This window comes from Pinus tabuliformis, chromosome 8, assembly GCF_031772625.1.
Source record: "Pinus tabuliformis cultivar Carrire ecotype Pingquan chromosome 8, CPIR1, whole genome shotgun sequence".
Classification (NCBI taxonomy): domain Eukaryota; kingdom Viridiplantae; phylum Streptophyta; class Pinopsida; order Pinales; family Pinaceae; genus Pinus; species Pinus tabuliformis.
In genome coordinates, this window is record NC_142294.1 from 1,951,597,967 (window position 1) to 1,951,623,034 (window position 25,068).

Sequence of the window (25,068 nt, forward strand, 5' to 3'; positions counted from 1 at the left end):
CTCTCTATCAACTCACTCAGAGAGAGATTTTCCTTGACAATCTTGCCCTCCTGGCCTGGACTGCACAATCCCTCTGGGGATTCGATCTGCTGCCTACGCAGCACTTCGATCTCCCTCCTCCTCTTCAACGTTGGGCTCTTCCGGTCTGCTCTCTTGCTTCACCTACGCTCTAATACCATGTGAAAATTTGGAGACCCAAATCCCTACTGCAACAAACTAATATTACTTCTCCTACTTGTTAATTCATGCAAGTTATTTATTGTGTTACACTGTAAATATCAAAGAAAATACAACTGCAACCTTCACTAATTAAATTATATGCGGAAACAAGCACTGAGCAAGAAGAAACAACCACACAGACAATTGACACCGTTGTTTTTGGAAAACGTCCCCGAAAAAACTCAATGCGGGAATGTTGATTTGGGATAGCATCGGATGTGCTCTAGCCACGAAACTTGGTGGAGAGGCTAAGGCACATGAGATCTCCAATACCCAGAAAGGGTTTGGGCAGATTCTAAACAATTTGGGAGATATTAAAATAATTTGTGTAGATTTTCTTCCGGCTCCATCGCATTCAATTTCTTTTTAGATCGACGTTTCGAACCAGCGACGGTGGTTCATCTTTAGGATGTGAAAGAATTAATTGAAACACTGGTCTTATTTGTCAAATATATATAGAGATGCAAGAGATGCTTAGCCGACAAATCTTTAAATTATTTTTAATTGTTCTATTTAATTGTATTATTGTTAATTTTATTAATATTAATTATTTCATGTTTTAATTCTATCTATTTTAATTATATTTGCTTTAATTAATTTAATTATATTTGTTTCTAAATTAATTGTTTCTTTTAATTATTTTAATTTTAATTAATTTATTAATTAAAATTAAAATACATATTCATGTTTATTTATTAATTAATTAAAATTTAATATGTATATGTACATATACATATTAGTTTATTAATTAAAATTAAATATGTATATGTATTTAATTAATTTATTAATTAAAATCAAAATACATATATATGGGTTATACTTGTATTTATTTATTTTATTATTTTAATTTATTATTAATTTTAATTGTTTATTAATTTTAATTGTTATGATCCTATTTGTTTATGTTTTAATTTTAATATGTCTCAAGATGCGTTGTCTTATTCTAATGAATTATTATTTTAATTATTTTAATTATTTTAATTTCAATTAATTTATAAATTAAAATTAAAATACATATCCTTATTCTAGTTAATCAATTCTTTAGTTGATTCAAATTATTTTAAGTTTAATTAATTTCTTAATTAAAATTTAAATACATGTCCATGTTTATTTATTAATTAACCCTTAAGTTATTATGTTCGATGAATTATTATTTAATTATTTTAATCCTGGTTAATTTATTGATTAAAATTATTATAATTCTAATTAATTTATTAATTAAAATTAAAATACATATCCATGTTAATTTATTAATTAAAATTAAATATGTCTATGTACATATACATATTTATTTATTAATTAAAATTAAATATGTATATGTATTTTAGTTAATTTATTAATTAAAATTAAAATTAAAATACATATGTAACGGTTATATTTATATTTATTTCATTATATTTATTTATTTTATTATTTTAATTAATTATTAATTATTAATTATTATGATTCTACTTGTTTATGTTTTAATTTTTAATTTGTTTTAGGAGGTGATGTTCTATTCTAATTGTGTTTCTTCTTGTCCAAAGGGTTAATTAACACAATTAGAATAGGACATCACCTCCTAAAACAAATTAAAAATTAAAACATAAACAAGTAGAATCATAACAATTAAAATTAACACAAATAGAATAGGACATCACCTCCTAAAACAAATTAAAAATCAAAACATAGACAAGTAGAATCATAACAATTAAAATTAATAATTAAATAAAATAAATAAATATAATGAAATAAATATAAATATAACCCTTACATATGTATTTTAATTTTAATTTTAATTAATAAATTAACTAAAATACATATATATATTTAATTTTAATTAATAAATAAATATGTATATGTACATAGACATATTCTCCTTATAGAAGCAGGTCTTTCTCCTATTGAGAGCCTAGCTATGCTCAGGTTTCTGTTGTACAAGCACAAGTTCAATAACATAGACAATCATAGACTTCCTAAGCTAGCTTTAAATTCCAGCCAAAACCACCTAAGGCTTAACCGAGGATGGCATAAGGACACAAGGGCCTGGCTAAACTATTGGGAGATCAATGAGAATGATGCTTTGCAAAACATAAATAACATTAAAGATATTGTTACTTCTAAGTTCAAAGAAAAATTGTGGTGCGAGAAAGATTTAGCGTCTAAAAGAAAATTAAGTTATTATAAGAAGGTCATCAACCCCACCCTTGAAGATCAAAAGTATCTCTCTATTCTAACTAGCTCAAAGAAGAAAATTAATATAGCAAAGATTAGAACGAATTCTCATGAGCTCCATAGTGAAACTGGCCGCTGGGCAGTTCCTAAAACGCCATGGATGGAAAGGATCTGCCATATTTGTGAGAATAGAAGCATCGAGGATGAAAACCACTTCCTCTTAGAGTGCCCTGCATACAACCACATTAGATCTCAATTTCACAACCTTTGTTACAATACTGACCTTCCTAGCCTTTTACAATGCCAAAATTATAGTGAACTCGGGAGGCTTCTCTCCAAGCTTTTTGAGCATAGGAATAAAATCTTAAATCAAAATAAATAATTTGTCTTTTTAGGTCCGATAGATCATTATTTGGTCTCAGCGGACGTTAACCATCATCATCATCATCATTTAATTTTAATTAATAAATTAACATGGATATGTATTTTAATTTTAATTAATAAATTAAATAGAATTATAATAATTTTAATCAATAAATTAATTAGGATTAAAATAATTAAATAATAATTCATCAAACATAATAACTTAAGGGTTAATTAATAAATAAACATGGACATGTATTTTAATTTTAATTAAGAAATTAATTAAAATTAAAATAATTTGAATCAAATAAAGAATTAATTAACTAGAATAGGGATATGTATTTTAATTTTAATTTATAAATTAATTGAAATTAAAATAATAAGTCATTAGAATAAGACAACTGAGACATATTAAACTTAAAACATAAACAAATAGGATCATAACAATTAAAATTAATAATCAATTAAAATAAATAAATAAATAAATATAAGTATAACCCATATATGTGTATTTTAATTTTAATTAATAAACTAATATGTATATGTACATATTAAATTTTAATTAATTAATAAATAAACATGAATATGTATTTTAATTTTAATTAATAAATCAATTAAAATCAAAATAATTAAAAGAAACAATTAATTTAAGAACAAATATAATTAAATTAATTAAAGAAAATATAATTAAAATAGATAGAATTAAAACATGAAATAATTAATACTAATAAAATTAACAATAATACAATTAAATAGAACAATTAAAAATAATTTAAAGATCTGTCAGCTAAGCATCTCTATATATATTTGATAAATAAGACCAGTCTTTCAATTAATTCTTTCACATCCTGAACATGAACTACTGTTGCTGGTTCGAAACGTCGATCTAAAAAGAAATTGAATGCGATGGATCCGGAAGAAAACCTACACAAACATGTGACTCGCAGAAACCTCAAAGATTAAAATAATTAATATTTTTAATGTAATCCCTAAGTCTAAACTTAGGGAAAATAAAATATTAATGTGAATTAATATAAAACTATGTTAGAATGGTCCAAAAGTCATGGATCAAGCCAGATTTGATCTTAGCCATTGATTAGGGACTTAATCTCGGTTGTTGATTTGTCAACAAAAAAAGTATAAGAGGAGGCTTGAGGGTCACTTGGAGAACACACTAAGGGAGACCAATCAATTCAATTTATGGAGCGGGTTTAGCTGAGAAATTGAACCAGTGGTCTGGTGAGCAGTCAGGAGGCAGCAAGTACAGAACAAAGAGACGGGAGATTAGTGCAGAGGCAGAAAAGGCAGATGCAAGGCCAGAGGGAGCCACGCAGAGGCAACAGAGACTGTGCAGAGCCAACAAGCCTGTGTCATCCACATAGAGGCTACAGGAGTGACGCAGAAGGCCAGAGAGGTTGTGCAGAGTCTCAACAGGCTGACACAGAGGGTTTCAGGCCACGCAGAGGTTAGTGGGGCTGACGTTGGGTTCAGAAGAAGTGCTGGAGAATTTGTCTATCTATGGGTAGGCCAGTTTGGCACCCTGTTGTCCTAGAAAACTGCTGAATAATAAAATCCTCCCTTGTTGCACCAATTTTCCCACATTGGGTTTTTCCGGGGACATTAGTCCAAAATATTTGTGTCAATGTGTTGATTCTTGTGCATATGTTTGTTTTTGTATTACGGTGTGATATTTGCAGCAGTATTTATTTTGATGTTTATTGAAATGATTTCATGAATAACTTATGGTGGAATAAGTAGGAAAAGTAAATCAGTCACTGCAGTGATAGAATTTTCACAGGGAAAACTAGTGCAGCAGCTAAGGGTTTGTATTATTATGCAATAGTTTCTGAATACAAATTTTGGATGCCTTTCTGGCTATCCGATACAGAAAATCTAATTGGCAGAGAAATTGGTGAGAAATACCTCACACTATCACTAGAGAACCGACACTAATCTAGGCCCTAGATGGTTGGCCCCACGCTAGCTCTATGCAGCCTCTACGTCAGCCTACGCAGATCTGCGTCAGCATCTCTGGGGTCTGCATCACCTCTTCCACGGATCTTCTGTTGTCTGGAACTTCATTCCTTTGGCCCTCCGATCTCACACCCTGGCTTTTGGCTCTGGAACGCGACTTCCCAGCTGAATCTTGGACTCCCTCTGAAGCTCTGCGTGGTACTGCGCTACCTCTTTTGGATCTCTCTCTACCTTCTTTGCAATGTATCCCCGGATCAGGAAACTCTCCAACCGGAAAACTATCCCTGCCCCTCACTACAAGAAATCTCCTCAATGACTTCTCCAGCAAATGCTACACTTGTCTCTTGAGAAATCAATCTCTTGATCTCACTCGATGTGTCTTTCAAATGCCCATCAAAGTCTTTCTTATAATCTTCTCATTGAGTAATCAACGGCCCAGATTAAATTCTAATCAATGGCTCAGATCATATTGACTTGATCTTCGTCTTTTTCTAGAAAATTCACACCCAATTTTATTAATACCCTTTAATTATTTTAATTTCCTAAGTTTAGACTTAGGCATCCATTAAAAATAATTAATTATTTTAATAAAAGTGTGTCTGGGTGAAATTTCCCAAAACGATTTCTGGGTGTTCTGGAATACATGTTTCGTAGCCTCCCTGCAAATTTTTAGGCTTAGAGCACATCTGATGCTACCAGAAATCAACACTATAGGCCCTAAATGAGCCTCCTTTATCATTCAGGAACCCATGATTGTCCCAACCCCTTGAAAGCAATGAACCACCCTACCTTAAAGGGGGTATTCACTGCTATACCTTACACATCATGCTCTTATCGCTTGAGCCCCAGGCAGTTAACTAAAGAAAAATCATAAAAGGCAAAAGGCATATAAAAAAGGGTGGAAAAATAATAGAGCACATCTGATGCTACCAGAAATCAACACTATAGGCCCTAAATGAGCCTCCTTTATCATTCAGGAACCCATGATTGTCCCAACCCCTTGAAAGCAATGAACTACCCTACCTTGAAGGGGGTATCCACTGTTATACCTTACACATCATGCTCTTATCGCGTCAGCCCCAAGCAGTTAATTAAAGAAAAATTATAAAAGGCAAAAGGCATATAAAGAAGGGTGGAAAATCAAGGTTGGGGCACCTCATACATCACGATTGCTCCCTCCTTGCATTATATACACAAGTGTGGGCTTCCCTTTTATTAGCTACCCTTGTATTCCAGCACGTGGCCCAGGGATGCCCCTTTCATTCCCTACTCCACTCATTTCTTTATCACATGCCACCACCCTTTGAAGGATGTACCTTGGACATACTATCCCCTTTAAAAGTAGAATTCACCTAATAGGATACTCGGTTAACCCGATATGGAGCTTGGAGACATTAGCACATGCCAAAGCCCATTATGGAAGGGCATGCCATTATGAAGTGCCCACCTGTTGTCCATGGTTTGTAGGCTCTTTGACTCGATTTCCTTAAATAACTTGTTGTACTGGAAGGCTAGGGGACGCATTGGATCTTATGTAGGATTGCACATGGTCTCCATATTGGGTTTGGTCTCCCTATACGGTAACCCTCCAGAGGGCTACATTGGCAAATGTAGGGTGTATGTTGAGAGCCATGGGCCTCCACAGTAGTAGACAGCACTCTATGGATCCCCAGAGATGTTCATAGATTACTCGAGATTCACTTATTGGACGAGGAAGATGCACCTAGTTCACCATGCCCAATCGGCCCCACAGTTGTACCATCCACTTGGTAGATCACCCAGGACCTGTATGTTGATGTGGCATCACTTATACCAACATTTGGGCTCTTACGGATGGTCTACAAGCATCTTCGACCTACTTGTAGACCCATGAGGTTACTTGTGTGCCCTCACACCAATTGGGAGCACCACAGGTTTATTATTTGAAGATCAAGGAGCCAACCACTTGTCCACTACTTTTGGGAGTCCTATTCATCATTGTGGCACTTATGGACTTCATCCGACTTCTTAGAAGGCCCAACGACATGTATTATTGACCATTCGACCTCTTAAGAGGCTTACTCTTTTGTTTATGAGCTAGTTTGGTGGGTTTGTCACCAAAAGTCAGTTATTTTGCACATTTTTTTTATTTTAGTAGCTAATGTAGGCCCAAGTAGCTAAATCAAGCTCATTATAAGTGTATAAGTAGAAGTGATGAGGATTCATTCTTGCATCATCACTTGGATTTGGAACTAGTATCTCATTAGAGATTTTCTCTATCCTTCTTGAAGGACGAATTTTTGGAGCATGGAATGAATTTTGATGTCAGGATAATTTTCATATGTCTTGGAGCTTCTTGATGGCAAGTTTTTTGGATTGCTGGATATATTCTTATACATGTAAGTACATTTTAATGCTATTCTTTCTTTCTAATTTTGTCACATAAATTGTTGCTGGGATTTCGCTATACTAGGGCTTATTTGTCGTATCTCTTATGCAAAGTTGTGGAAATTTTGTTTTTGGATAGTGAATGCTTCATGTATGGGCCATGTATAATGAACAAATGTTCCTAGGGATGTTTCATTACTAAAATTCATCTTGACAAGCCATTTACCTTGCAAAACAAAGTATAAAGTCTTTGAAGTTGCTTTTGTTGCTACCCTAGTGCCAAGCAAAGTTGTCTTTGAGGCCTCCTTGACCTATATTCAAAGGTCCATAGTCATAATTCTACCTGACCCCAATCTCCCCAAAGGATTAGGCATTGCTCCACACAAAGGTGATCACCTTAAACCTATTCTCCTTCTCCCCTTTCCTCTTCTCTAGGTCTAGTCCTCTAGGTCACCTAGGGCATCAATTATATCACGATCTAGCCATCAAAATATTTCGATTTTTGGTCAACAACTGTGCTAGTGTGTCCTCAAGAAGCCCTACAAATTTTATGAGATTCCAACAGTGGGATCTTGAGATATCGCAATCCCTAGCTCGAAGACCAGTTATTGCCCTTGGTTTCCCTTAGGCTATAAATCTCACTGGGATCCTTCCATTGCCTTTTATTGAAAATTCATTCCTTGATCCTTTCCCCTCCCTAACTAAGTTAAGCATATCATTGGTTACCAAATCCCATCCCCTTGACCTAACCTCGGGTCCACTTGGTCCCGTGTGGTCCCATGCACTATCAAGGTTAATTCTTCAAAGATCACCTAGGACCCAAGTTTCCACAAGAATTCTAGGGCTTAAGGATCTCCTTTATAAGGCACATACTCAAAACCTAACCCTTGAAATTCTCCCCAAGCCCTTCCTTGAGAGCCTTCCATCTTGTCTTCCAAGACAAGCGAGCCATATATTTGAGCCTCTCTTGTGAATAGGCTTCTAGGATCACCCCTCACCCTATCATTGGTCCATCCATTTCGTGATCCTTATCATAACGGGTCTCCTCCCATCGATAAAATTTCGTAAAGAATAGGGAGCCTTAGCCGAGGTGACCATGGGCTATTGCTCAATTGTTGCCCTTAGCCTAATAGTAGCCCTTCAAGGATCCCCTTTAGGACCCCTGCTAATTTGAGCAATGACATTTGGCACCATCGTCAAGGACACAAAACATGTGTTTTGTTCCCCATACGACATATTGACATAACATTATTCACAATTCCATTGGAAGAACGAAGTCCTAGTTCTTCATTGAACTTTAATGTCGATGTTTGTAGGGTGAAGCAAGCATTTTTCTAGGCATCTTTAAATTCACCCTGGTGACTCCTACATATTTTTCATGTATATCTCAAATAGGTTGTCCTTTGATAAATTTCCTGCTTTGGACATTGCTAGCACCCCTCGTCACCCTAATCATGTCACGGGAAGAATGGTGATCCACTCTTCGCAATTGACCACGTAGAAAGATTTAATGCACATGCTTCAAGAGAGGAGGTTGTTCACCAAGATGTCCTTATGTTGTTGTTCATGGGATCTCTCAGTGGTCATAACTCATGGTTGTATGATCATGAACCTAAGAGCATCTCATCTATTGAGTTCATTGATGGATTTCTTAGACATTTTCAAGTATGCCCCACATTAAGCATCCAAGAGGAAGCCTTCATTGACCATCATCAAGACATTGAGAATTTAAGAAATGAGCAAGAAGATGAGTCCTCCTCGGGTCCACATGGCGAAAAGGATGATTTTAAGAACACATGCGTTGGGAAGGATGAAGTTCAAACTAACCTTACCTTTCTTGAGGATATTACTCCTGATGACTCTCCTTTTGAGAACCTTATTTTCCCCTTAGAAGACGACATTGGAGATTAGTTCTATATTAAAAAAGAGAAATGGGAAGTTGTTGGTCCTCAATTTGATTGTGCTCCCATTTACGACACCGACAAGGAGGATGAGGCTGAAATCGGTCCTCCCCTTCTCTCAGGTATAAATTTGCTGAAAATAGAGTTGCGAAATATAACTAGTTAAAACTCACATTTCTGCAAATATAATTAATTAAAAATTAGAAATATGTTTAAGTGGATGGTATCTGATGGAATGGTTGTTACAGTTTGCCCAAATAATGTTGTTGGTCTCTTAAAATTAACTAGGAATTGAATTCTTTTTTCTTGTACTAGTCAAAATAGCAAATAAAATTTAATAAATTTCACACATATTTCAATGATAAAGTGCAATTTTAATGCTCATGGTGAATAATATGTCATTAAATGGCTACCTTTCACTCCTGCCAATTTATTACAACAGTATATCATTTATAGTCCTGATGATTTAATTGCAGATTAACGTGTCGAATTTAATATTTTTAAGGTGTGCAATTTATGGACATAAAAACAAACATTTATACACATAATATGGAGCACAATTGAACATTTTAAGTTAAATTTAATTGATGTATTCCAAAACCAACGGGGAACATTCTGTTGTTTTAAAAGACAAATCTAATGATAAATGTTCATACTTAACACATGTAAATCTGTGATTTTTATTGCTGTTACACACTTAGATTTTTCTTAGTTCAGCCAGCATTCTAAATCATAATGATTAGATTTACTTAAACATTGTTCATGGTTAATAATATCACATTTTAAATTGCTGCAAATTCTTAAATGGATCTTGAATACATGTTACGATACATTGAAGAGATTTACATTTACATGTTCATAGTTCATCCAATTTATTTTTTCTCTCATGGTATATACACATAATTGCAAATCTCATTGTGGTATTCATTTTATGTTGAAACTTTGAGCAATTCATTCCTAGTTATGTTATATATGTCTGCTTGTATTTAAGCTAATAATTGGATACACACTTACCACATTAAGTTTCAAATAAATTTAATTTGGGCATTGATCACCTCACATTAAATTTGCATTAGAACCAAGCATAATCTCCAATCTTACCACCTTCCCTTTCCTGAGAGTTCTCTACCATTGCTTCCAAAACTACCCCATTAATCCAAATCAGGTGAACTTGGTCTAGCATTGTCAACATTCAAGTGGGTTGCTTAAATGGGTTGAAAGTGGGTTAGTTAATCCTAGGTTCTTAGATCACCACCTACCTTAACGACAGATCCTAGGATTAGCCAAAGGGATTCCTCCCTTGTATATCCAATTCTAAAGTGAGGAGTGAACCTTTCCGGTGACAGTGTTGCTTCACTTGATAGTTGCCTTAGGCATTTCCGTTTGATGAGGCTAGACTTTTCCTCGAAGGAGTGTCCGAGAGCTAACAGGAGGAAAAGTAAAACAAGACAGTGGAATTGGTGTATTTTTCAACAGAAGACCAACTTGTAGATATATGTACTAAAGCATTGATCAAGGAAAAGATCAAGAGATTTATAGAACTTCTTGGAGTTCAAGATAATAAATTGAACATTATGAGGGGGGTTGTTGGAAATAATGTTTAATTTACTGAACATTATGACATTTTGTTGTCATGGTGTAATGCAGATGTAGATTTTATACTTTTTAACTCACAGTAATGCAATTCCTCAATGAATGCAATTGAGTTAAATAAATGGGGATACCATGCAACTGCAATTATGAGCCACTGAGTGGGTGGTCCATCACTTGTTTAAATATATGTAATGTTTTGTATTGCTTTTATGTAGTTTAATAGACTGTGCAACTGACTCTTCTTCATAAACTTCATGTCCATAGTGTTTTCTTCTCTGAAAAAGCTTTCAGACCTGAACTACATAGTTTTATTTCTATTTTCTCACACTTTCTAAACTCAAAAGAAAATACTTAAATTAAAATAGAAGAATAAGAATCAGACCAATAAAGCTAATATGAATTTCCTTTCTTTAGAAAACATAACAGAAAAATGTTTAACAATTGTAAACATAGATGTGAAACAACAAAAAATATCGGAAAATCTGAGAGCAGATAATCACCAAGGTTTTATTTAGCCACTAACCTTGAAAGGTAGATAGGCAGATTTCTGAAGCCCTCCACTTTTAACAGTATACCTCGAGGCATAGTTGATTGGAAGTTTTCTCTCAGCTTCCTGCAAGCTAACATTTTATTTGATATTGTACTACAACTAGTAACCTCAAATCATAAACTTAAGAATGTGACAATACAAAAACTTGCCTGAACATAGACTATACCCAGCACGAGCAAGAAGAAAGAAAGGATAACAGCAGCAAGACCAATATAATTCCCATCTTCAAGTGCCTGTGCCACTGTTCTTCCAAATGATGATGGTAAGTATGAAAGAATGCTTGTAAAGATTAAGAGGGAGGTCCCATTTCCAAGCTTCAATTCAGAAATCTTTTCGCCTATATACGTTGTAACAATTGCACCCAGAGTCAGCAATGTGACTGATGAAAGCACCCATTCTGTATTGAAGTCATTTACATAAGGGCGAATGTAGAGTACTTGCCCTATTGCCTGCCATTAAAAATTGACATAAATTGATAAAATAAAATGAGTTCCTAGTAATAATGTTATAGCTGAATATATCGATAACCAGCATAGCATATTCAGTTCAAAGACTTGACCAAAAATAGGAAAAAATAGCATTCATGTGAAGTTATATCCTAGAAATCATTCTTTGACCTCTCTAGCCAGCATGTATACAGGAAATCGAAGATAACCAAAATAATAAGATGATCCATCCATTTAACAACAAAACACAAAAAGAGTTGTAGCATAGAGACAAGTCACAATTGATTGCTCGTCTTGTTTGTAACAGTGTCAGATAAAATTTGGCAAACTATTGATTTCTAAAATTCAGATAAAAATATGAAAATTTTAAAGGATTTGGGGCTATCTTCTTGACTGGTTTACTGAAAGAAATGGGACAAGAAGGAATACCAATCAATTTGAGCTCACCACAAAATAGTAGAGTTATGCCTCTAATTTGAATTGTACATTTTATTAGCCTACAATGAAAGCCATTTTGATTGCAGAAAGATATTCCTAATTTCCTAGAATACTTAGGATTAGAGGGCAGAACTCAGCCAGGAAGGTTGATGACTGAAAGGCTTTCTTACTTGCCTATTGTTAACATGCAAAGAGCCATCCATCTGTATTCAAAATGACTTGAGGCATAAAATCATAGATCTTGCAAACAAACTGCATTGAGAAATCATCAGACTAGGTCATGGCCAAAAAGCAGGTCATTCCTTGACATGCATGGACAAACATTACATCAAACATGATGTAAAGCATGCTCCAAACAAAACCCAAATGCCAACATCCATCAATCAAGCAAGGCATACCTAAGAGTTAACCTCATTTCCAATTCTCACTTGGCAAGAATCAAGTGCGCCTAGAGGTAACGTCCCAGGTCCAAATTGAGCAAGTGATAGCTCATTGGAATCCTTGTGACATGGCCTAACTACCTCAAGCAAAACATTGGACAAAGCTGGTAGGGCGTTTTATCTATAAGGCAGTTTTTGGAGCTAATCAAAACACATGCAAACTGACACACAAGGTCAAAAATGGCAAATTAGGTTCCATACTTGATATGCAGAGACAAATTCTACATCAAAAGGTATGTAATTTTTTCTTGCAGACAAAACCCATGTGTCAAATTCTTCAAATCAGCAAAGGCATTGAAGATCTAGCCAATCACGCATCCATGCAAGTTGACATCCCATCCAAGCCACACGTGTGTATGGAAACTCGCCAGTGGAAAGTCAAAACTAGCTGTTAGTAGTCAAGTAGATGTTGAAGATGATCAAAAAAGTCAAGGAACGTTGAATCTTCAAGTCAAAAAGGTGGAGGACGTTAGAGATCTAGTTACCAAAAGCAAGTCAAACCCCTCAAGTAGTCATTTCCTCCTCCAAAGTGAATGTTGAGGTGGTTAGGGTTAATCAAGTGGAACGTTGGACCAAGACTGCTTGGGAGCAGGAGTGGAAGCGGGGAGCAACATTTTCAAAGCTACCGAGTCGAGAGCGATTTTGGGAGCGATTTTTATATAATATATATTTTGATGCATATATGTCAACAAAAGCATGTAAAATGATGAATTAGTGATAAAAAAACATAAAAACATGGATTAAAACATATAACATCATTCATCAATAGTTATAATCTTCATCAACCACAGGTCCACAAATTACAAGTTCTCATTTATATAGCATGTAAGCGTGCACATAACCAAAATAGCATCGAGTGCAATCCATTTCTAAACCGAAAATGCATCAAAAAATAGGCTCTAGATGGCTTCTAGCAATCAAAAAAATCATGCTACAACAAATACCTACATATCATCAAAATCGTTGCCTATCTTGGGATCTTTGTCATTAATATCACCCTTTAAGCATTAACATAAGAGAGAAAAAACATAGCATGTCAAGTCAAGATTTTGTTTGAGTGATGGGTACAATTTTAGTAGGGTCATGATAGAGGAGTTCGACAACCAAAGTCACTAACAATCAAGGTACATAGAGGACTTGTTGTTCTTGATTAAATACGAGTTCCATACCCTTGTACATGACAAAATCCAATGGAAACATTGCAATCCCCTCAATCTTGAAATCCTGAAAAACTGATAAGTCTGCTAGATTTTTAGTGAGATCTAAAATTCTACTTTCTCCATATGAAATCCAATGAGGTCGGAACCACTCTCAAGCATCCTAAGTCATTTCATGGTAATGTTAAAAACTTAGTAAAAGGATGAGAATCAAAGATAAAGGAGAGTGTCACTTTTACTTTAAGAATTTAACATTAACATGAATTACATATGGCCATAGGCTTGAATATTAGGCTACCCAACTCAAAAATTATAGTTCTCAATCTTCAACAGCTCCCTCTATCGCTCCTGAATTTCTAGGGAGCAAAATCTTTTTTAGGGAGCGCACTCCTGGGGTCACTCCCAATACGCTCCCACTCAGAGCACGCTTCAGGAGCAGATTTGAGGGGGTGGAGGGGCACCATACCTCCTATGGATGCAAACTAGCCATTTGAAGGTGAAGTGAACCCTCATGCAAGGAAATCATTGCTCACCAAATCAAATCAACCCTCATCACTAGCTGCTTTCTCTCATTCATGCATATCAACTCCATCTTGTGGGCAAATTGCAATGCAAACAAATATTTTTTCAAGAAGTGACTTAGTCGTCGAGTTGTCAATGATAAGTCGAATAATTATTTTCTTTGGGAGAGGTTTTTCAACTAGCTTTTATGAGAAAACTATAGAAGGCTAGTCTCTCCTCCCATTATGGTTGTTGTTGAACTATGAGATCATTATGCCATATTAAGAACTTTCATTTCATTTGCAAACATTTTGTGGGTTGATATTTCTATTCTTCTTCCTTTTATTTTTTACAGAAATCGTGCTTTAAAAGATATTTGCGAGTACACCAAGACACGCAAAGCTTCTTGGGTTGATCCATTGAGAGGCTACAAGTCATGTGGAAGGGAAGGCTAGGGCACTAGCCCTTATCTTCTTCTTTGTTGGTGATTAGGTTTATCAAATTCATTTTGTTGGACAAACCCTTATTGAGGGTTCTTTCAATAAGGATAAGATTTCACTCAATTCCATAGTGGACCCAATGGTCTGTTGAAAAGTGTAACTAGATTCGGCCTTCATAATGACATGTAATTATGATTTTATGTAATGAGATGTAAAAAAGAAAAATAAAATTACTATATTAACTTGCTTCACGGGTTTCATGAGCAAGAGATTTTGTTTTTGAGTCAAGACTTCCATTGAGAGTCTTTAGGAATTAATTGTCATTTATTCATAAAATGATAAGAGTCATTGTCATGTAAGGAAGTCATGTTACACTTTGTAAAAGGTCAATATTGTATATGTAAAGTATCCTCCAAGACCTTGTCACTTATCCTCTTCACGTCAGCCTACATCGATGAAAGAACATGCTGAAAGAAGTCGGCCTAGCCTCTAGGGATCATGTTAGCCTAAAGGACATGTGTGGAGGACCGGAGGTGTATATATAGCCACACTCGTCCTCACTTAGAGGCAAGAAACTCGACAAGAAGAAGTGCGAAGTAGAGTCCAAAAAAGAAGTGCAAAGAAGGTATAGCGAAAAAGAGATTCTTCTGGGGTAGTGAAGAAGAGGTTTCTTCTTGGATCAATGAAGAGAGGTTTCTTCTAGGGCAACGAAAAAGAGATTCTTTTGGGGCAGCGAAGAGGAGGTTTCTTCTAGGATAGTGAAGGAGGTTTCTTCTGGGTAACTAAGATAGAGATCTAGAGACCGAGATTCTCTAGAGGAAGCCAGTGAAATATTAGAGACCGAGTTTCTCTAGGAGAAGTTGAGAAGAAGCAGTGTGCAGGATAGAGACTGAGTTTCTCTAGAAGGAGCCGAGGAGAACAGCACTGGATCAAGAAGGAAGTTGAAGAGGCAGAGAATCAAGGATAGTGACAAGGTTCTTAGGACGATACTAGAGTCAAGGGTCTGTGTCATGGTCTTGGTACTCACCAATTGAAGATCTAGAAGACAAATTTTGATCGGGTTTTCCTCTCAAGAGGTGAGAGGTTTTGGCCCTGGCTGACAAGCTTACATACTGTGTCACTTGTCTTTTATAGTGCATATTGGTAATTGTCTTGATGAAAAGAACACAATAATAACATAAAGAAGAAAAGATTATAAGCCAAGAAGTAAAAGTATATCACAAGCAATTATCAAGCAGAGAAATCTTTTAACTATCCATGCCCTAGATTTCTCAACATGGTCGGAGGTACTTCTTATGAAAATTCCTTAAACTCGGAAATTCCTACTGTAGAACTGATGATATTTCTCCTACTTGTAAAATTTACATGAACAAGTTATTTGCAGTTTCCTACTGCAAACATCAAAATACATACACTGCAGCCTACACCAATTAAATTATATGTCGAAACAAGAAACTGGTTACTGAACAATAGAGAAAGATACACACAAATGACAGTTATTTTTGGACAAATGTCCCCTGAAAAACCCAATGCGGGAAAACTGGTGCAGCAGCTCTGAGGGTTTTTAATATTATGCAGTAATTTTCTGAATATAACTCTGGATGCCCTCCCGACAATCCGGTTACAAATAAATGCAACTAGCAGAATAAATTTGTGAGATTACGTCACTCTACCTGGCAAGTCCCGCCTGATCCAGCAGTTGAACCAACGTGTCCCCGACTATTTCTGCGTTGCCCCTGCATCAGCCTCTGAGGCTCTGCGTCAACTCTGCGCTGGGTCGATTTTCTCTCTCAAAGCTCTAACGTCAACCCTCCTGGCTCAGATGTCAAACCCCAGCAATTTTTCGAACTTCTGCTTGGGAAGACTGCGCTGCCTCTGCGTGAGCCCTTCTGGCTCAGCGTCAACCCCTCCTAGGTCCTGCGTTGCCTCCTTCTGGTGTCTCTTTGCCTCTCTACTGCGTATCCTGGCTCAGGAGAAGACTCTCCAACCAAACTATCTCTGCCCCTCACTGCAAAAGCTCACTATCGATATTCTCCCGGCAGCTGCTTTACTTCAGAAAATCAAACTTCTGAACTCACTTTGTATGTTTTTCCAAATGACCTTCAAGCCTCCTTAAATAATCTCCTCGTTGACATTCAATGGCCTAGATTAGAAGCTAATTAATGGCTAAGATCATTTTTGCTTGATCCTCGTCTTCTTCTAGAAGTTACACCGACAGTTAGATTAATACCCATTAATTATTTTATTTTCCTAAGTTTAGACTTAGGGTCCCATAAAAAATAATTAATCATGTTAATAAAACTGTTTCTGGGTGGAAAATCTCAAAACGCTTTCTGAGTTTTGGAATACATTTGCCTAAGCCTCCCTGCAAAATTTGAGACTTAGAGCACATCCAATACTACCAGAAATCAACACTTCTAAGGAAATCGCTCCAAGTTGGATTTGGAGACCAATATTATCTTTGATTGGAGTGGGTGTCATATTCTTTTCAACTCATAATCTCATTTCTTAGTCCAAATCACAAGGATGATCTAAAAGGAATTATGATTGCAATTTGACACTCAAAAAGGTAACTTGAAAGGCCAAGGTAAGCCTCACCACAATAACCAATTTATTTTAAATCAAAAACTTCCTTTAATTTTTTGTTTATAAAAAATAAAATACCAAAAATATTATTACTAGATTGTGGTTTAAATCTATCTTTTAGCTAGTGTAATCAATTTGGTATTGCTAAAATCTGATCCATTAGGCCCAAGGAAAGTATGGATTTCATGTTGTGAAGGGCAACAAATTTAAAGGGATTTCAAAGGGTTGTCCAAGGGTACTGTACTTGGGTATTGTACTCAAATTTGCCATCATGATTGTCAAAACTCAGGGTATTGTACTCAGACTTGCCATCATGATGATTTATATTATTGTATCATGATCAACCAAAAGTGTGACCATTGTATCTTATTGTGCCGAGAAGCGCATTCTATAGCCCAATATGACCCCGATGTGTAAGTATGTCACGTCCTCAAAAAATAATAAAAATAAATTTAGCTAATGTCAGCCAATCTTAAATTATATATAACTTTTTAATCTTATTAATAGACTAAGATTAATTATTAAAATATAACTATGTATTTCAATGGATAGTAAATTATCTCATGCTTTTAATAGTTCCTTTATCATATACGTGAATTTGAATGGATCATAAATTTACCTTTAACAAAAAAAATTACTACATTAAAATTCCAAATTAAGTAAAATTTTAAACAATTTTACTCTTTACTAAAGTCAATATCATTTTTTAAATCAAAGGGAAAAACGTTAATTCAACACAAAGAATCAAAAATCTTGCTCCAAAATCTTTGATCTCACGTAAACATGTAAACATAAATGTGAACATTTAAGATTTGACATTTTTAATCTAATGTCGGCCCTATTTAAAAATCAATCTAATTATTATTGTGTATAACAAAATATAAATTTAAAATATAAAGAGGTTTACGAACACTCAAAAAAGAGATATGGTAAATAAATATATAAATAAATTGGAGGTATGGTAAATAAATAAAACCTCTTTTTATACTTACTCTAGAGGCATGGTAAATAAATAAAAATATAAATAAACTAGAGCTATGGTAAATAAATAAAACCTCTTTATATTTACTCCATAAATCTCTCTATATTTACGAAAACTCAAACAAACGAAAAATTATTTAGGTGAAGCCTATGGGCCAAAACCCATTTTGATACTATGGGCTAAATACCATGGTCCAAATACCATATTTATAAAAGAGGTATGGTAAATAAATAAATAAGTATAAAAGAGGTATGTTAAATAAATAAAAATATATCAAATAGGATTAGAAATCAACATCTAATTATATACTAAGTCAATGGGCCAAATACCATGGTAAATAAAAGAGGTATGGTAAATAAATAAAAATAAAAATAAATCTATTTTTATAATTACTCCATAATCCACTTTATATTTATAAACACTCAAAAAAGATGTTTTATTTAGGTGAAGCCTATGGGCCAAATTATTATTAATACCATGCAAAAAAAAACATTATTAACCCTAATATTAATATTAAAAGATTATTATTATTATTATATCTAATATTCATATTAATATATTATAATATTAATATAATTAAATTTAATAACTTTAAATTAATACAACATTAAATTTGTTATATTATAATATATATTAATATATCATGATATATATTAACTCTATATATATGTGGGAGGGAAGAACAAAGACATAGAGTGATAGAGGTGGAGAGATAGGGAGAGTCACAAGGGAGAGATGGAGATAAACTAAAGGAGAGGGGAGAGGATGAATGAAGAGAGAGAGAGAGGGAGAGGTGTGAGAGAGGTAGAGAAGGGTAAGAGATGGAGAGGGAGACATAAAGATGGAGAGAGGGGGGAGAGAGGAGAGAGGGAGGGAGATAATGAGAGAATTGGAGGGCAGAGAAAGAGAGAGAGATGGGGGGAGAGAGAGGGAAGTAGGAGAGAAAGGGGGAGAGAGGAAGGACAAGAGAGAGGACTTGAGAGACAGAAGGGGAGAGGGAGGGATAGAGAGATGGAGTTGGAGCGGGAGAGAGGGAGGGAAGAATAAAGACAGAGAGTAATGAGTGGAGAGAGAGAGAGAGAGAGAGAGAGAGAGAGAGTGACAAGGGAGAGATGGAGATAGAGTGTATGTTTAGGGGTGAGATAAAGAGACAAAGAAGGAGAGAAGGAGGGATAAAGTAACATAGTTGGAGAGAGAAAGAGAGAGAGCGAGTGATGGGGGAAGAGAAGGATTGGAGGGAAAAGAGAGAGAGAAAGAAAATTGAAGGGAAAAGAGAGAGTGATGGGGGAAGAGAGAGGATTGGAGGACAAAGAGAGAGAGAGAGAGAGTGATGGGGGAAGAGAGAGGGAGGTAGGAGAGAAAGGGAAAGAGAAGGACGACGAGAGAGAGGAGGAGAGAGGGAGCGAGAGAGGAGCAGAAAGGAAGGGACAGAGAGATGGAGTTAGAGGGGGGGGAGGGTAGCGAGAGAAGAAGAAAAACATAGAGAGTGAGAAGTGGAGAGAGAGAGGGAGTGACAAGGGAGAGATGGAGAGAGTGTGTGTATGTTTGGGGGTGAGATAAAGAGACACAGAAGGAGAGATGGAGAGAAGGGGGGAGAAAAGGAGAGAGGGAGGGATATAGTAACAGATTTGGAGGGAAAAGAGATAGAGAGAGGGAGAGAGAGAGGTGGGAGAGAAAGGGAGTGAGAGGAAGGAAGAGAGATGAAAGGGAGATGAAGTTGGAGGGGGAGAGAGAGGGAGGCAAGAAGAAATACATAGAGAGAGAAAGGTGGAGACAGAGAGAGAGGGAGTGATAAGAAAGATGGAGAGAGATCGAGAGAGGACAACAGGAGGAAGGAAAGAGAAGCGGGGGAGAGGGAGAGAAAGAGAGAGAGAGGAGGGAGAGATAGATAGATAGATTGGAGAAAGAGAGTGTATGTTTTGGGGGTGATATAGAGAGACAAAGGGAGATAGAGATATTGATGGAAGGTGAAGAGAGAGATGGAGAGAGGGAGGGACAGAGAGATTGATAAATATGGAGTGAGAAAGTGTGTGTGTTTGGGGGGGTGAGATAGAGAGACAAAGAAGGAGAGATGGAGAGAGATATAGATATAGATGGAGGGGGGGGAGAGGGAAGAATATTTCTTGCACTAGATGCATTGATTTCAGTGTAGATGGTGATTTCTAATCCTATTTGATTGCTTGCACTAGATGCATTGATTTTAGTGTAGATGTTGATTTCTAATGATATTTGATTGCTTGCACTAGATGCATTGATTTCAATGTAGATGATTTCTAATCCTATTTGATTGCTTGCACTAAATGCATAGATTTTAGTGTAGATGGTGATTTATAGTACTATTTGATTGATTGCACTAGATGCATTGATTTCAATGTAGATATTGATTTATAATTGTATTTGATTGCTTGCACTAGATGCATTGATTTCAATGTAAATGATTTCTAATCCTATTTGATTGCTTTCACTAAATGCATTTATTTCAGTGTAGATGGTGATTTCTAATCCTATTTGATTGCTTGCACTAAATGCATTGATTTCAGTGTAGATGTGTTGAGAAATCTAGGGCTTTGATATATTAATGATTTCTTGATCTAGATAACTGCATGTGAAGTATTTTTAACCTTTTTACTTATTCAAACAAGATTTTTCTTATGTGTGTGTTTGTTAACTTCATCAACCAGCTACCATGAACAATAAACAAAAGAACAAACACAAGATATAGACAGCAGCCAGGGCAAAACCTCTCCAACCTGAGAGGAAAACCCACGGTAATTCTTCTTATAGAAACTTCACTTGACAAAATCTCCAGACCTAGACAAAGACCCTTTGACACTTGTGTCTCCAAGATCAAGGCAAGTACCTTTTGCTACTGTTGTCCTCTTACTGTTGTACAATGGACCCAACCTGTCACTGTAGGTGTTGGGATCAGCTTATTTCTGCCTTCTTCATCCCTCCAGATCTTACTTGCATCAAGAGCAATTACTAGACAATTTTGTACACAACATTTGTCCTTAAACAAGGGAGATCTGCCTTCTTGATTAGGACTGTCTTGCTGTTCTAAAGTCAGACCTGCAACAAAGTGTAGATCCTTCTTTTGCACTTGTGGGAAGACTTGAGGTTCTTCTAACCTCCTTTCCTCTTCGCTATACTTGGATCTTCCTTGTAGGTGAAAGATCGAACTTTTAAGCCAAAGATCGAACTCTTTTAAGATGATGAACTTGGACTGTAATGCAGCCCTAATCTGCAGCCCTGTCTTTTCTTGTCTCTTCGCACATGTGAGTGGATCTAGGGCTCTTCTAGCCTCTTATCCCTTAGCTGCACTTGAAGACTCCTTCTAGGTGAAGGACCGAATCTTTTGAGATCAAAACCGAACCCTTTTGAGGTGATGCACTTGCACTGTTATGCAACCCTAAATTTGCAGCCTTGTCTCTTCACACGTGTGGCAAACTTGACCCAAAAACAGATCCAAAGATGCACCGAAATGTTTCTCCTCTTCCTTGCTAGATCAACTCCTCTTCTTCACACTTCTTTTTTGAAGAAATTTCAACCCCCATTCCGATTATCAGTTTTCCTTAGTTTTAAATCCAAGCATGATAAAAATTCTAAAATCTGGAAATGACAATATTTTCTGAAAACACAAATTTAGAGATTTCACAATTGCTGAAATTGCAAAAATAAAACACAGCAAAATTATGACAGCCACACAGAAAATAACACAGTGATTTTTTGTCAATGTGACCTTGGAAAAACCCCCTACAACTCTTGGGGAAAACAAGTTTGAGAGCTCTTCTTTATTTCTGAAAATGTTTTACAGAGAAACTGAAATACACAGTGAAAATTCCACCAACCACAAATTACAACTTATCTCGATTTCCGTGCTTGAACTCCACCTCGAAAATCGTGACAATCAATAAACAGCCGAAACAGAAATTTTTCTAGCAATAAAACAACATTAAATGTTGTACGGATTGCCTCGAAAAACGTGCCCAAAACTTGTTGTATGGACCATATGGCTTTCAGCAGTACGGCTGCCTCAAAATTCATGCCCTTGCTAGTATCCCTCTTCCTCGATTTTTGTGTTGTCCTCTTCCTCGATATCTGTGCCTTTCTCCTGTTGTACGGTTTTGCTTTGGGATGCGTGCCAATAAATGTTGCTGCCCAAATTTGCTAAAATATCTTCCTGTTGCTCTCCTTCACTTCCTCACTACTCAGAAATTTTCTCCTACCTCTCTCTTCTTTTTCTCTCAAATACTCATGAAAGAATGAATTGATCCTTTCGTCTTTTCTTCTCCTTTTATTTTCTAAATGACCCTTTGGGTTACCCTAAAATCTAATGGCTAAAATTCATTTAAATGCAGGGATGAGAATAAATGTGCATTTAATTCTCACTTTCTATTTTTTAACTCACTCACTAAGCCTTTTATTTCCATAGTCACTTTTTCACTTTCTAATTCTTCATTGATTTTAATAAAGTCACATTTAAATTAGAATGTAATTTTACCACTTATAAAGTCACTTTTAAATTAGAATGTAATTTTACCACTTATAAAGTCACTTTTGGAAAAAAGCACAAATAAATTTGGACACTTTTCTCTAGCCCAAAGATCAAAGCCTTAGGGAACCACTTGTCCTTTGGTACCCAAATTTTAACACTCCCTCTTACCGAAGAAAGTGTTCCTCACCACTCCCATCTTGTCTCTGAAGTAGACATGCTTGCCCCGCGGTAAGGCTTTGGTGAAAATGTCCACTACTTGCTCATTTGTGGAAATGTACTCAAACTTGACAGCTCCCTTTTGGACATAGTCTCTAATGAAGTGATACTTGATCTCAATATGCTTTGACCTGTCATGAAAAACTGGATTCTCCGTGAGTTTTATGCAACTCTGGTTATTAGAATAAATTACTGAAGGTCTCAATGCTTGACCAAATAGACCAAACAACATCTTGCGAAGCTATATGGCCTCACAACTAGCCAAACTAGCAACCATATACTCTACCTCAGCTGAGCCCAATGCAACTAACTGTTGTTTCCGGCTGATCCACGACACAACTATCGAACCCAACCCAAAACAGCACCCAGAATTACTCTTCCTATCTGAAGCACACCCTGCCCAATCTAAATCCGTGTACCTTGCTAGTCTCACTCCATCACCCTGTCTATAATCCAAACCAGAATCCACATTCCCCTGCAAGTAACGAAGAATGTGTTTTGCAGCCACCCAGTGCACTCTCCTGGGCTCACACATGAACTTACTCATAGTGTTAACTGCAAAACATATATCTCGTCGAGTGTTGAACAAATACATCAAACAACCAATTAGCTGTCTATATAGAGTAGGATCCACCAACTCGGAATCAGAAGCGTGAAGCTTCTTCTAGTTAGTGATCATAGGTGTAGACATGGGTTTGCAGTCCTCCATGTGAAATCTGCTAAGAATATCCACAATGTACTTTTCTTGTCCAAGGAAGAAATGCCCCTCCTTCTGCCACACCTCCAATCTCAAAAAATAATGCATCAAGCCAATATCCTTCATCTCAAACTCTAAAGCAAGATCTCTCTTGCAGCCCTCAATGAGTCTCTCTGCACCAGTGATGATCAAGTCATCAACATACAACACTAGAATGAGAGGCTCCTCACCCACCACAATGAAGTATAGGTTCAGATCAGCTTCACTCTTTGTGAAACCCAAACACTGCAAGTATGTATCAATCCTCGAGTACCAAGCTCTAGGATCTTGCTTCAGGCCATAGAGTGCCTTTTTCAATCTACATACATGGGAATCCTTCCCATGCACCTCAAAACCATTTGGCTGCTCAATATAAACCTCATTTTGAATGAAGCCATTGAGAAATGCGGTCTTCACATCCATCTGGTGGATCTTACAACCCATCTCTGCTGCAATCGATATAATGGAGTGAAGAGATGTATACCGAGCTACGGGAGTTAAGGTCTCCTCATAGTCAACCCCCTCTACCTGTGAGAACCCTCTCGCCACAAATCGAGCTTTAAACTTCTCGATGTTGCCATCTACAGCATGCTTTATCTTGTAGAGCCATCTGGAAGTAACAACTGATTTACCTTCAGGCCTCGGCACTACCTCCCATACATCGTTCTTCATAATAGAAGAATACTCCTCTATCATGGCCTCTCTCCAAACCTGTTGGCTGGCTGCCTCCTCATAACTAGAAGGCTCGGAGTCAACAATGCTTGTTACCAATTCCATGTAACTACACAACTGCTCAAGTGGTTTACTCTCTATAACCTGTCTCTTTGGCCCAGCAACTGATGTGGCCTCGCGCAAGGTATCTTGAATCCACTTGGGCTTCCTCTTCCCTGAGCATACTTCTCTCACTGGAGTGAAAGAATCCTCATCATCATCAGAATCCTGAACTCCTGAAGGCCTGCCAACTGACCTTATGCCTGAATCTGTGCCTGTAGATGCTGAAGTACCATGCGAAATGTCAATTAGTGGACTACTCTACATGCTACCTGAAGAACCACCCACCTGACTCTAAGAGCCACTGCTAACTGATGGACCTGACACTGTAATCGATGTACCTTTTGATCCTTGACCACTGGATCCCTGTGACTAACTCAGCTACTCCTGAGGGTCTGGTAACTCTAGATACTCTAACTCTCGTGACCTCCTGAAAGCTCTCTCCTCCTCGAACTTCACACCCTACTTGACAACCACTTTCCTCTGTGCATGAATATAAATCCAATAAGCTTTCGAGGTCTCGCTATAACCCACAAAGATGCCCTTGTCTGTCGTAGGTTCTAGCTTGGTCCTGTTCTCCTTGGGGACATAGGAATATGTAAGGCACCAAAAGATACGAAAGTGCCCAACATCAGGCTTCTTCCAAGAAAAAGCCTCCTCCGGAGTCACATTCCCCAAGGCATGATGTAGACTCCTGTTCTGCAAGTACACAACATTGTTGCAGGCCTCTGCCCACAAA

General features: G+C 36.4%; 1 protein-coding gene across 2 annotated transcripts in view; it reads right to left on the reverse strand.

The window, feature by feature from the left end:
- Positions 1-25,068, reverse strand: part of LOC149244273 (preprotein translocase subunit SCY1, chloroplastic-like) — a 225,824-nt gene that overhangs the window by 61,664 nt on the left and 139,092 nt on the right. Inside the window, exons 4-5 of one of the 2 annotated variants that reach the window (XM_089374782.1) lie at positions 11,267-11,570; positions 11,095-11,180 (exon numbers count right to left, since the gene is read on the reverse strand). In XM_089374782.1, coding sequence (XP_089230908.1) covers positions 11,095-11,180; positions 11,267-11,570 — 390 coding nt within the window. Of the gene's footprint in view, positions 1-11,094; positions 11,185-11,266; positions 11,571-25,068 lie in introns of both variants that reach the window. The other variant, XM_089374781.1, reaches the window with a different exon arrangement.